This window comes from Myotis daubentonii, chromosome 9 (genome assembly GCF_963259705.1).
Source record: "Myotis daubentonii chromosome 9, mMyoDau2.1, whole genome shotgun sequence".
NCBI classification, from domain to species: domain Eukaryota; kingdom Metazoa; phylum Chordata; class Mammalia; order Chiroptera; family Vespertilionidae; genus Myotis; species Myotis daubentonii.
This window is the reverse complement of record NC_081848.1, coordinates 11,552,399-11,567,085: the sequence shown is the minus strand read 5'-3', so window position 1 is coordinate 11,567,085 and position 14,687 is coordinate 11,552,399. Positions and strand designations below refer to the sequence as shown.

General features: G+C 45.5%; 1 protein-coding gene across 1 annotated transcript in view; it reads left to right on the top strand.

The window, feature by feature from the left end:
• LOC132241716 (caspase-1-like) overlaps positions 1–3,955 on the top strand; it is a 33,474-nt gene extending 29,519 nt beyond the window's left edge. The window contains exons 16-17 of the mRNA XM_059710636.1: positions 1,992–2,109; positions 3,848–3,955. Of these exons, the coding sequence (XP_059566619.1) occupies positions 1,992–2,090 (99 nt within the window). The 3' untranslated portion in view covers positions 2,091–2,109; positions 3,848–3,955. The remainder of the gene's footprint in view (positions 1–1,991; positions 2,110–3,847) is intronic.
• The last annotated feature ends 10,732 nt before the right edge of the window (positions 3,956–14,687 follow it).

Genomic DNA, 14,687 nt, shown 5'->3' with positions numbered 1-14,687 from the left:
TAATAAGCACATAGCAAAAACAAAACCAAAATAAAATAGTAAAGAGAGTTTATAGTGGAAAACAATCTTCTCTATGCCCCACCTTAGTCCTATCCTGAGAAGCAACCTTTTTTTTTATTATTTTTAATTTTAATTATTTTAATGACTTCCAACATATCTCTGAATAATTTGCTTCTATGTTCTTGATTTACTATTTTAGGCAATATCTACTCTTTCTATGAAAGATGTGCATTTTATCTTAATTCCTCTCTCCTCTCTCTTAACTTCTTCCAGTGCTTACAATTTTATGTTTAAAATTTTGTTGATTGCTTTTTGAACTTTAAATTATATAATTAAACACTTAATTTTGTGAAAATAAATAAATCAATGCATGGATATCAATACCTTTCTCCCTTTAGGGTATTAAGAATATGGGGAATTTTTATTTGTTATTATTTTTTAAAATATATTTTTATTGATTGAGAATAGGAAGGGAGAGTGGGAGAGAGAGAAACATCAATAATGAGAGAGAATCATTGATTGGCTGCTTCCTGCATGCCCCCCAGTGGGGATCAGCCTTGACCGAAATTGAATCCAGGATCCTTTAGTCCACAGGCCACTGATCTATCCACAGAGCCAAACCAGCTAGGGCTGTATGGTTGTTTTTAAATATAAAACTGTGGAGAACAGTAGCACTCCGTGGGCAAAGGGGAACACAGCTTTAGTAAACAGGAGAAAATTGCATTATAAAGTATATTGAGGTCTCCGTGAATGGGAACTTTGGAAATTAAGTCCTGTTGGATGAATAGGAATTAGACATTGTACTTTAGGGCATTCCTCGGAGAAGTCTATAGTGTGATCAGTGGGGAGAGGTCCTCATCCCCACCACTTGCTGGTGGGAGTGGGTGTGTTGCAATATCCTGAGAATGTTCTGAGGCTCAAATGGGAAGGTGATATATTATAGAAAGCTTCATTTCTGTGCAAGTATACCCCCGAGTTCCCAAGGTCCCATTTCCCTTTGTCCTGCCAAGAAAGAAGTGCCAGTTGGTTTTCAGCAGATCTGAAATCAAACCCAGTGTCCAGAGTTTCTGTTCCATGTCTCCACAGTCAAATGGAGCATCAAGCTAGCTGATTTGTGTTTCCAGTTATAGTCCTTTGCGCGTGAGGTCCACGTGGCTGTGGGCCATGCAGCTATGGAGACAACAGGGGCAGAAACAAAGCCAGAGGGGCATGAGAGCCAAGAGAGACACACAGGAGAGTGAGCTTCTTATCTGCTGGTTTATGTATTCCCAAATCGGTGCAGGCTTGCAATGGCCCTGCCTAGTCTAGCCAAAGCCATTGTTCTCCAGGCTTGACAGACAGGTGCTTTCCCTTGTAAACCCAACTCCTTGTGCATGCACTCATCTCCCATTGATTGAGTCCCTTCCCCTGTGGTCTGCAGGGATGGGCCAGTGAATTGCAGCTTCCTGGTGAAGCTACCCAAATAATAGGCCTAAAGTGTCTTGCCTTTCCCCTTGCTCCTGTTCTATTACTAACAACTACCTAATTGCAATGGTGTCAATAGAATCTCATTTATCAGTCCATGACAAAAAACTTCAGAGGTCAGCTTGTTGGTCAGGATGTGAAAGTTGTTGTGTTCAGGTTTTAGGAACAATAATTGAGTTTGTGCCTTATTGAATTCAGGATTAACCTTGGATGTTGAAGGTAGAGCACTTTTGAGAGCCAGTTCTCATGAATTGACTCTAGGAGATCAGTTAAGATCTGCAGATCTGAAACTCAAAATAGAAGAGTGAACTTTGAAAGGCCTTGGGTTAGGCTTGAAGTGTTTATTTTGCGATAAAGAGTATATTCTGACATGTGGCGTTACTTCTAAACAGTAGGGTAACAGTGACAAGGAGTTAGAATATTCATTGGCTTGGTCCCATCATTCCCAGAATTTTTTGGCTCATGGTGCAAAATGTTTTCTGAGAGTGGATAAGAGTTAATTTATTCTAGAACCTCTTTTTTTTCAGGTTCAACTATCATTCGAAAAGCCAGATGTTAGAGTCCAGATGCCTACCATTGAACGACTCTCCATGTCAAGATATTTCTACCTCTTTCCTGGCAATTGAAAATCAAAGCTGTTGACAGGTATAACAAATGGGAAAGTGATATTGGTGATGAGGTTCATGGGCTAATGACAGCCAATTGCTTGGGTAGTCAAATTAATGTTGCCTATTGATGTAGTTTAGTGACTAGATGTTATTTTTTTCTCTACTTATATGAATCTGGATCCTCCTCATCTTGATAATCAATTAATCAGTCAGCCAATCAAGGAGATAAGCCAAACTGAGACAGGAAGTAATAAACAATCAAGGACACAGGGTAGTCATCAATGAAACAGAAATGTACTCATGCTTCTATTATTACTATCTCTCTCTCTCTCTCTCTCTCTCTCTCTCTCTCTCTCTCTCTCAGTACACACACACACACACACACACACACACACCTACTGAGTTATCAAACATTGCCTCAGATCTTGAAAAGCAAAAAAAAAACACACAACAACAATAAAAACAAATCAAAACAGAAAACAGAGGAGATGACTGTGAAGGAAGCAGGATATTAGTCCTTTAAGTGCAGATATCACATTACTGACCTTGAGCTCCTGTTACCAAGACAGCATAAAATATACCCTGGACTGTAATTCATATGTTGATGCACATTCTGGCTCTCTGACTGTTCTCTCAATGTAGATTGCAGAGTCTGCACTCATATCCTTAAGTACTGCTCTGAAACTCTTTCAAGCACTGATGTTAACATACATTTATTGTTTTGGGTAAATATATTTTAGAATGGGTCCAATGAATTTAGATCCAGCTATTACTTTACTCACTCATAACAGCTTAATATCACATTGTATTGTAAGTGTATTGTTAATCTTTCTTTAAACAGCATAATTGAAATTATATTTTATAGTAAAGTTTATCTCACTACTTTAAATCTTTACCCACCATCTTGTACTCCTGGTTTGTGATTCCCTGGTGGATAATTGCATAGGTAGTTCATTAGAGTAGCTCTCATTGCCTAATTAGTATAAGATAACCAAATTAGAGGTTGAACTCTTTGACTAATATTTATCAAGCACTTACTATTTTCCATGTTCTGCTCTAGAGTGTTGGAATATACCAGTAAACAAAATAAATGGAAAGCTTTTGCTTCAGAAAGCTCATACTCTAGTCAGTGGAGACAGACTCTAAATACACAGACAAGTAAATATATGTCAGATAGTGATAAGAGCTAAGAAGAAAAATAAAGGAGGTTAAAAAGATGAGAGAGATTGGTGTTGTACTATAATAGATAGATTATTTAAGAAAGGCTCCTTTGAAGTGATAAAATAAGTCAGAGCAGAGAGTGGGCAGAGTCGGGCAGTGAACCTTATGATTCTCTGCAGAACAATGTTCTAGCACCCCTGGGACTAGCAAGCACAATCTCCTGAGGCAGAACTGTGCTTAACATCTTTAAAGAACTGCCCAAAGGCAGTGGGCTGGGGGAAATGGCAGAGACAAATTCAGAAAATGGTGATGAGTCTGGTCACCTGGGCTTTGGTGATCACATACTAAACGTTCTAAAGTTTTAATCCTGAGTGAGATAGGAAGCCCTTTGAGTGCTTGTGAACAGCGAAATGAGAACTACCTCAAGTTTACAAAGATCACCCTGTGTGCTTTTGGTGAATATACTGTAACGGTCACAGAAGTCACAGGAAGTGGCAAAAGCACATGGAAGAGGATGAAAGAGGAAAGATGGTAAGGGTGGATTGAAGGCTTCTGGGAATTACTGTCCTCACCTTCTGTATTTTGTGTTTTGTTTTTGTTTTTTCCTTCTTCAGGGAATTACAGGCCGTCCTGCCCTTCTTTACCAACTTCTAGAAGCACCTTTACCAGTATGGCACACCTATTTAACCATTTGTACTTAAATAAAAATCAAAACACATAAACTGTGTCTTTGGGTCCTTTACTAGAATTAGAGACTAGAATTTCAGTTAAAATGGTGGGTGAATGGAAATGAAGTGGAGTAAGCTAACTGGGTTTCCTAGCTTAGGATTCATATGATACCTGCATTTCACTGAGTGAAGACAGCTGGCCCAGACTTTCCCTCAGCAGTGGGGTGAAAGGGGATGGTGCCTAGATGGAACACAAGAACTGTAAATTGGTCAGCTCCTCAGTTGTATACTCATCAAACCCACGGTCTAGAACCAGGTATGTTTCAGAGAAGTTTTCTAATTTAATATTTAACCAACATCATAGATTCAGATAATATTTTTCATCAGTAAACTATTATTTTAGCATATTATTCCCATGTGTCTTTCTATCAGTTAATTCACTTTCTTGTTGTTTTCTTTCCAGATATTTTCATATTTCCAAACTTTAGGAAATTTTATTCTAAGAAGCTCTTGGATATTGTCTATAATAATTTGGCATTTTGTTCAAGATGGGATGACCTAACTGTATTTGTATACGAACACAAATATCTTCAGATAAAAAACAGAAAGAGAGTGGGGAGTGTCAGCAATGGGAGAGAGAATATTAAAATGTCTGGAAAGGTGAATATTAGTTGAGGAAATTTTGGCACCATGACTATCAGAACTACTAAGTGAGGATATGTACTACTTCTGTTATATACACATAGAATGTTAATGAAATATTTGAGTGCATAGCTGAATTGACTTAAAATAAGATGTTCTCGGTTTCAAATATAATCATAACTGTCTATATTTATTAACACAACTAGAGGCCCGGTGCACAAAAATTTGTGCACTCGGGGGGGGGGGGAGGGGGGGTCCCTCAGCCTGGCCTGTGCCCTCTAGCAGTCTGGGACCCCTCGGGAGATAACGACCTGCTGGCTTAGGCCTGCTCCCGGGTGGCAGAGGGCAGGCCCAATCCCTAGGTGCAGCCCCTGGTCGGGCTCAGAGCAGGGCTGATTGGGGAGTTGGAGTGCTGCCCCCTGTCACACTCAAGGCAGGGTCGATGGGGAGGTTGTGGAGCAACCCCCTGTCACACACAGAGCAGGGCCAATCAGGGGGGTTGGGGCTCTGTACCCTGTCACGCACAGAGCAGGGCCCATCAGGGGTTTGGGGTGCTGCCCTCTATCACCCACAGAGCAGGGCGGATCAGGGGGTTGGGGGGCCGCCACTCTCACACTCAGGGCAGGGCTGATGGGGAGGTTATGGCTCTACCCCGTCACACACAGAGCAGGGCCCGTCGGGGGGGGAGCTCCCCCCTATCAGGCACAGAGCAGGGTGGATAGGGAGGTTGTGGCCCCGCCCCCTGTCACACACAGAGCCGCAGGGCGATCAGGGGGTTTGGGCGCTGCCCCCTGTCACGCTGATCCCGGTGCCGGGAGGCATATTACCCTTTTACTATATAGGGTAGAGGCCTGGTGCACGGGTGGGGCCAGCTGGTTTGCCCTGAAGGGTGTCCTGGATCAGGGTGGGGGTCCCCACTGGGGTGCCTGGCCAGTCTGGGTGAGGGGCTGAGGGCTGTTTTCAGGCTGGGGGTGACTGAACTCCCAAACGCTCCTTTTTTCCTTTTTTTTTTTTTTTTTTTTTTTAAATTCTGTGCCAGCTTTAGCTTGAGGCTTGGCTCCAGCTCTTAGGCCTAGGCTGAAAGTAGGTTTCTGGCCTTTGCTTACAATGTTGCAAATCTGCTGGCTGAAGTTGGGCGTATTTGTTACAGAGTTTCTTAAACTGCCAGCTCAGAGGCAGCGGCAGGCGGGGAACGTTGGTTTCCTCCGTCACTGAGGCAACCAAGCCTCATGTTAGTTTCAAGCTGCCTGGCTGCCTGCCGCCATCTTGGCTGACAGTTAATTTGCATATCTCGCTGATTAGCCAATGAAAAGGGTATCGGTCGTACGCCAATTACCATGTTTCTCTTTTATTAGATAGGATTATTAATTACAATATTTAATATTAAAATAATATGAACTCTATATTCATATTATTTTAATAAATTTGAGTACTGTAAAGAATTTTATATATAAGAAATCAATTGAACCATCACAGCAACCCTATAAAGTAATTACTATCAATATCTCTGTTCTACCTAAAATAAAGCAAAAGTATATAGAGTTTAAATGACTTTCCAAATGTCACTCAGTTAGTAGGTGGATATACTATGATTTGAACTCAATTTGACTTTCTCTATAATCCGAGTTATTGACCACTGTTCTGTGTTGTCTCTGCAAAGCCATGAAAAACAGAAGCTATAAGAGTTCTGAATTGTAAGGTTTAACTGAATTTTGAATTGTAATGTTTAACTTACACTACAAAGATTCATAATGTTTATATTTCTGGACTTGGATGTCTGTGTAGAAACATGAGACACATGACAAAGATCCAAAAGCACATACTATTGCGAATTTATTCTTCTACTGTGTGATAATATTAAAAATCCAATAACATAAAGATTTTCACACATCTCCACACAGTTGGAAACAACACACACACATGCACATATATATTAATATTTAATATTCATATACTAGTTACATACAAACATAAACATATAAAAACAAGAAAGAAAAAATGAACTAAGCATTAATCTTGAGAATTCAGAAAATACTGAACCAATAATGAGATAGGAAAATGAAAATAGATATTAAAACACAAAAATCAATGAGATGTCATGAAATAAAAAAATTGAGCAGATCAAGAAAAGCAAAAGCTGGTCTTTAAAAAATACTAATAGCAGACATTCAGTAAGATTGAGTATGAAAAATAAGAGTTAGAAGAAACACAATATAGGAGATAAAAATGAACCATAAGTACAAATAAACATAAATACAGTAAAATTATAAAATTGTCTGCCATACATTATATAGATGAAATTCTAGAAAAGATAAATCAAAATATTAATCCATGAAGAAATAAAAAGCCAAATGTATCAATAAACATTAAACAGATTATATTTTGTTATATCTACTTGCAAAGAAGTTAACAGACATAAATAATAAATACATACATACATAGATAAATATCTTACAAAACCTCTAAGAAAGTGCTGAGCTTAACTTTATATAAATACTTCCATATAATAAAAATAGAAGTAATCTCTTTAAATTCTTTTATGGGGCTAGTACAAACTGCTACAAAGTAGAGAATCAGAGGAAAAGTTAGAAAAACAGGTTGATTCGCAGGAACATTGATGTAAACACTCTAAATAAGGTGTTACCAAAACAAATCCAGCCACATTTTTATAATAATAATAATTTTTAGCCAGTATTTGCTCTGGAATTTAGTTATAGTTGAATAACAGAAATATTTATGCTTACATTACCCAAATTAAGAGATTAAAGAAAAAAACTATATTTTAAGATGTTTAAGAAAGAATTTAATAATATTTGTATTCATTAGTGATTTAAAATTAAACCTTAGATAAAAAGGAAGAAAAGCAATTCCTGAATTAAACAACATGTACCCAATAAAAGCTTAATAATACATAAGAATAGAGCAAAAACAATATGAGAAAATACAGGGTATCCCCCCCAAAATATATATTAAGGCCTGATAACTCAATTTTGAAAATGAAATGTATTTTAATAAACATCCTATACTAATAAAAGAGAAAAATGGTAATTGGCGTACAACCGATACCTTTTTCATTGGCTAATCAGCGAGATATGCAAATTAACTGTCAGCCAAGATGGCGGCTGGCAGCCAGGCAGCTGAGAATAGGAGGGTTGGTTGCCCCAGCGATGGAGAAAGTCAAGGATCCCCGCAGCTGCGGGGCTCTGAGCTCCTGAAGCAACAACTCCAAAAGATACAATGTTTCAATTATAGAAGCTAAAAGATGGCGGTTAATTTGCATACTCAGGCTCCAAGCAGAGCGAAGCCAAACAGCCCTGAAGCAGCAGGGCAGAGAGGCCTCAGGGCCTGGGATCAGCGGAGCCAAGAGGCCTCCTGCCCCGGTGATCAGCGGAGTCCAGAGGCCTCCCGGCCCCGTGATCAGCCGAGAGGCCTCCCAGCCCCCGTGATCAGCCGAGAGGCCTCCCAGCCCCGTGATCAGCGGAGTCCAGATGCCTCCCGGCCCGGTGATCAGCGGAGTCCATAGGCCTCCCAGCCCCGGTGATCAGCGGAGTCCAGAGGCCTCCTGGCCCGGTGATCAGCCGAGAGGCCTCCCGACCCCGGTGATCAGCGGAGCCGAGAGGCCTCCCGGCCCCGGTGATCAGCGGAGCCGAGAGGCCTCCCGGCCCTGGTGAACAGCGGATCCGAGAGGCCTCCCAGCCCCGGTGATCAGCGGAGTCGGAGGCCCCGCGATCAGCGGAGCCGAGAGGCCTCCCGGCCCCGGTGATCAGCGGAGCCGAGAGGCCTCCCGGCCCCGGTGATCAGCGGAGCCGAGAGGCCTCCCGGCCCCGGTGATTAGCGGAGTCCAGAGGCCTCCCGGCCCCGTGATCAGCCGAGAGGCCTCCCAGCCCCGGTGATCAGCGGAGTCCAGAGGCCTCCCGGCCCAGTGATCAGCGGAGTCCAGAGGCCTCCCGGCCCCGTGATCAGCCGAGAAGCCTCCCAGCCCCGGTGATCAGCAGAGAGGCCTCCCAGCCCCGGTGATCAGCGGAGTCCAGAGGCCTCCCGGCCCGGTGATCAGCGGAGTCCATAGGCCTCCCAGCCCCGGTGATCAGCGGAGTCCAGAGGCCTCCTGGCCCGGTGATCAGCGGAGTCGGAGGCCCCACGATCAGCGGAGCAGAGAGGCCTCCCGGCCCCGGTGATCAGCGGAGCCGAGAGGCCTCCCGGCCCCGGTGATCAGCGGAGCCGAGAGGCCTCCCGGCCCCGGTGATTAGCGGAGTCCAGAGGCCTCCCGGCCCCGTGATCAGCCGAGAGGCCTCCCAGCCCCGGTGATCAGCGGAGTCCAGAGGCCTCCCGGCCCTGGTGATCAGCGGAGTCCAGAGGCCTCCCGGCCCAGTGATCAGCGGAGTCCAGAGGCCTCCCGGCCCCGTGATCAGCCGAGAGGCCTCCCAGCCCCGGTGATCAGCAGAGAGGCCTCCCAGCCCCGGTGATCAGCGGAGTCCAGAGGCCTCCCGGCCCGGTGATCAGCGGAGTCCATAGGCCTCCCAGCCCCGGTGATCAGCGGAGTCCAGAGGCCTCCTGGCCCGGTGATCAGCGGAGTCGGAGGCCCCACGATCAGCGGAGCAGAGAGGCCTCCCGCCCCGGTGATCAGCGGAGCCGAGAGGCCTCCGGGCCAGGGATCAGGGGAGCCGAGAGGCGTCCTGGCCCTGGGATCAGCAAAGCAGCAAGGCTTCCCAGCACCGGGATCAGTGTGACAGGGTGCGGAGCCCCAACCCTCTGATCGGCCCTGCTCTGTGCATGACAGGAGTGGCGCTGCAACCTCCCTATGGACCCTGCCTTGAGTGTGACAGGGGGTGGTGCCCCAACCCCCCAATCGGCCCTACCCTGAGCATGACTGAGGGTGGCATGGCAACCTCCCAATCCGCCCTGCTCTGTGCATGACAGGAGGCGGGGCCCTCAACTCCCCAATGGGCCCTGCTCTGAGCCCGACCAGGGGTTACACCTAAGATTAGGCCTGCCCTCTGCCACCCGGGAGCAGGCCTAAACCAGCAGGTCCTTATCTCCTGATGGGTCCCAGACTGTGAGAGGGCACAGGCCAGGCTGAGGGACCTCCTCTCCCAACCCCGAGTGCACAAATTTTTGTGCACCGGGCTTCTAGTTCCCTTTATAATTATTTAAAGTGTGTATATACATTTTTTGGAAACTATATATATATATATATATATATATATATATATATATATACACATACATATATATATGTATGTGTGTGTGTATATATATATATATATATATATATATATATGGCCTTATTGTGAAGAAATATTACAGAATTATCTATTTATATAAAGAGCAAGGGTCCGTAAGGACCTTAAGCTCAACCAAGTGCGTGGGGACTGGCGAGCAGGCTGAACTTCGTGAGGCTCCTGGTGGCCGAGGGTGCAGAGTGGGAGTGTGGGCGTGTGGGTGTGTGCATGAGCATGGACCCAAGCGACACACACTCACATGCCCGCACCCACACAGGGCCCTTGGCTGTGCCACCCGCGCCTCCCTGGACTTCACCCTACAGCCCAATCCTCCTGGCCCTGCCTCTAGTGGGTGCGGGTGGGAGTCAGTCTGGGGAAACTTTCTCGGACGTGCCTGATGTTGGGACTGGATGCATCCGAGCTCAGGGAGGTTCCTGGTGACCAAGGGTGCAGAACGGGAGTGAGGGCGTGTGGGTGTGTGCATGAGCATGGACCCGAGGGACACACACTCACACGCCCGCACCCACACAGGGCCCTCGACCAGCCACCTGCGCTTCCCTGGACTTCACCTTCCAGCCTGGATCTTCCAGGTCCAGCCCAGAGGCCGCTCAAGTTCAGCAAGAGTTTGCAATTTGCCCAATTGGATAGTTTTCTCTTAACCCGTTTGTGGGGGTGTAATCTGACATAAAACCAATGGACTAAATAAACAGAAGCACTTCCTAGAAAGTCAGTTTAGAAATATGGATCACAATTCAAGTGAATTAGCTTTGGGCCAGGAGTTCCATGTCTGTGAATGTGTCCTAAGTAAACAGTCAAATAAACAATTATGTTCACTGTAGTTGTTGATGCCAGGGGAAACCAGAAACAATCTGCCCCACAATAAAGGGTTAGTGAGGTAAACCATGGTAATGTCAAACAGTCAGGCATAACACCGTAGCCATTAAAAATTAGGTCTGTACATCCAATTTGTTGACATGAGAAGATGAATGAAAAGAAGGCCATAGCCAAATATTAAGTGGAGGGCAGGGGAAGCTCAGAAGAGTGCATGGATATTGATATGTATGTATATTTTATATGCCAGGGAAATAATAGTTTTAAAAACAGTGATTCTCCTGAGCTCCACAATTGTGAGTGTTAGCAAATTGTTTCAGGTGTGACAGGTGTCCTTTGGCATCCCATACACACAGACATCCTTGCCTGTGGGACAGCCTGAACCTTTGCCGCACCTGCCCCTCTCTGCTGTGGGAACAGCCTAATCAGACATTCCCTTTCATAGGGCTGGTTTCCTTTTCTCCTTTGCCCAAACCACGCCTTTCCAACAAAAGAATATTAACCAAGCAATCCTAACAGGTTTGTTGCCGACCGCCAGTTATGCCCTTTTACGCAAATGTTGCTTTCAAGGCCTACCAGGTTGTAATTCAAAACTATTATTTATCTGCAACTTGATCATTTTTTATTTGCTTAAAATATTCTGGAGTATTTTAAATACATATAGAAGAGTAGAGAATAATATGACAAATACTTATCTATACTAATAAAAGGGTAATATGCTAATTAGATCAGACATCTTCTGGACATCCTTCTGGAAAAAGCCATGGTGGCAGGGGCCGAGCGGAGGCAGTTAGGAGGGACCAGGCCGGCAGGGGAGCACCCCAGCGGGGATCACCACCACAATCAGGGGTGTGGCCAGCCTGCAAACCATTGGCAGCCCCTTGCCCAGGCAGAGGTGGCACTGGGGGCTAGGTGTGTGTGGTGCAAATCTTTTAAAAATAAGGAAAGACCCACTGGCACTCCAAGGCGCCTCCTGGCACTGGCTGCCCAGCCCCCACTCCCTTCTCAAGCAGAGCCCCAGGCAGAGCCCCAGGACGAAAGGTTCAGGTGGGTGTGGGCCATGTGGCCCCAGGTCCCAGGCCCTGTGGGGATGGAGATGTTCACACCACAGTCTTTGTAGTGACTCAGGTTAATACCGCTTGGAAAACCGGCAGGGCTCCCATGTTTTGAGGGGTAGCCTGTTCATGCTGGGACCCAGGTGTGCGGCCGCACACACGCAGGGGGCATGTGCTGGAAGTGCGGCGCAGGCATCATATGGACATTTGTGCATGAAAAGGTGTGCACACACCTTTGTGTGCATAAATACCTCTGTTTCTCAGAAGTGTACCTGGAAAGGTGCTTTATCTGTAATAGGCAGTTTTTAAAATGTAATCCAGAGCAAGGGTTCTGTAGCAAAAACACACACACAAGAAAAGGTTTTTGATACTAAACACAAACCTGTAATTGAAGTGTTTATGCCCAAATGTACTGTGAATCAAACATATGGTGATATTGATCAGCTGGTGTGTTTTTTTGAAAGGTTTGGTTGATCACTTCTCATTTCACAAAAATAAAATAAAGTAACTAAGTGATTACTAAATATATACTTCTAAGGAAAAGTTGTTTACCCACTTTTTGCATGTGTGTAGCACATCAAGGCTGTTTATAAAGTATAACTTGGATGATGTGACTATATGGTTGAGGAAGGGGTGTGGCTGGTTGTTTTTAAAAATCAGGCACTTCACAGCTTTTAAGACAAATGTGTTAACCTAAAATCTTCAGAAGGCAGGGTCAGGGGTCTTTTAAGACCTTTGTATAAGCTTAAGTCATGAAAAAGCAGCTACCTTTTTAGGATGTGGCGTGAAAGAAACCTATTGTTTTCAGTTATTACTGTCTTCAAAGTAAAATAATATTTTTGCAGCCTTTTTATATGAGGTGTTTTTTTTCATACTTTCATTACAATACTTGAAATAGGTGTTGTCATTATTTTAAAGGAATAGTTTTTTTTCCTCTCAATATCAGCCCTAACCTTTCACACACATACACGCCAAAATGTTTATTTGCAGTAACTTATGTGTCTGGACTCCAGGTGACCTAAGCTCAGCGATTAGACAGGTGCTTTTATAGCCAAGGTCAAAGGCTCTTTCCCCTGATTAGCCCTTGAGGGGGAGCAGGAAGTGTCTCTCCTGACCAGCATAAGGGAAGGGTGGAGGGGCAGGAAAACCATTAGAGGAAAAGGAGTGGGACTGGAAACTCCCTCGCAAAGACACTTAAGAGAGTTCAAAGGCTCTGAATAGCGGTGGGTGGGTGGGTGGGTCAGGGAGCGTGGCGGGGAGGCCAGGTGAGCAGGCCACACATGGGTGGGTGGAGCAATGGACTACCAAGCAATTTCGCATGCTGGGCCTCTAGTCTATATATATAAAAGCCTAAGCAACCGTTACAATCAAAGGACCAGAATGACCGGTCAACCAGTCGCTATGATGCACACTGACCACCAGGGGGCAGATGCTCAATGCAGGAACTGGACCCTGGTGGTCAGTGTGCTACCACAGAGAACCTCCTGCGGCCAGCCAACCTCCCCTGGTCCTTCCTTGTGGCCAGACAACCTCCTGCAGTCCCTCTCCCCAACCGGTCCCTCCCCCCATCCCTCCACCCAGATCACCTCAAATGGGGCTGGCTGGCAAACCTCCCACACTTCCTCCCCCCTTCCCAGTGCTTCCCCCTTGCTGGTCCCTCCCCCCGCCTGGCTGGCCCTGATCCACATCTATGGAGGCTGGCTAACCTCCTGCTGTCCCTACCCCCAGCTGGGTCCTCCCTCTTTCTGTCCAGCCAACCTGCCACAGATCCTCTCCCTGGCCAACCTACCTCCCTTGGTCTCTCCCCTTGTTACTCCTCCTGGCTTGCAGGCCCCGATCAGCCCAGCCCTGATCTGATCTGGGCTAGAGGTTCCATATGGACCCTGATCACTGGACAAGCCTAGGGACCCCACCCATGCACGAATTCATGCACTGAGCCTCTAGTCTTTAAGTAAAATGTAAAAATATAACTGTATTAAATGTTGCATTAGACTTCCAAGAAAATAAAATTAAAAGTAAAATAAAAATGTCTGGAGCACAAGCAATCATTTACTCTACCGTTAATTCCCAGTATATTTATACATCCTTCCATTATTCCTGGGATACATGATTGGATTCATTGAAATATCTCACTTAAAAATTTTTTAAATCATTTTTTCATTACTGTTCACATAGAATATTATGTTGGTTTCAGGTGTACACTGCAGTTATCAGACATTCTATAACTTACTAAATGATAATCCCAATAAATATCATTCCCATCTGACACCATGAAGAGTTATTAGAGTATCATTGACCCCTGGCTGGTTTTTCTCAGTGGTTAGAGCATTGGCTTGAGCACCAAATGAACGCAGGCTCAATTCTGGTCAAGGGCACGTACCTAGGTTGCAGGTTCATCTCTGGCCCTGGTCAGGGAGTACGTGGGAATCAACTAACCGATGGGTCTCTCTCACATTGATGTTTCTCTCTTTCTCTCTTATCCTCTCCTCCACCCTCTTCTACTCTCTCTAAAAGCAATGGAAAAAAAAAATCCTCAGATGGGGATTTAAAAAAAGAATTTAATATAATATTATTAAATACTAGAGGCCCGGTGCACAAAAATTTGTGCACTCGCCGGGGGAAGGGGGTGTCCCTCAGCCCCACTTGTGCCCTCTCACAGTCTGGACCCCTCAGGAGATAACGACCTGCTGGCTTAGGCCTGCTCCCGGGTGGCAGAGGGGAGGCCCAATCCCAAGGTGCAGCCCCTAGTCGGGCTCAGAGTAGGGCCGATTGGGGAGTTGGTATGACGCCCCTGTCATGCACATAGCAGGACGGATTGGGAGGTTGCGATGCCACCCCCTGTCACACACAGAGCAGGGAGGATCAGGAGGTTGTGGTGCCGCCCCCGGTCACGCTCAGGGCAGGGCTGATGGGGGGTGGGGGGAGTTGTGGCACCACCCCTGTCACATACAGAGCAGGGCTGATGGAGGGGTATTGGGGCCCCACCTCCTGTCACTCACAGAACAGGACCAATCGTAGAGTTGGGGTGTTGCCCCCTGT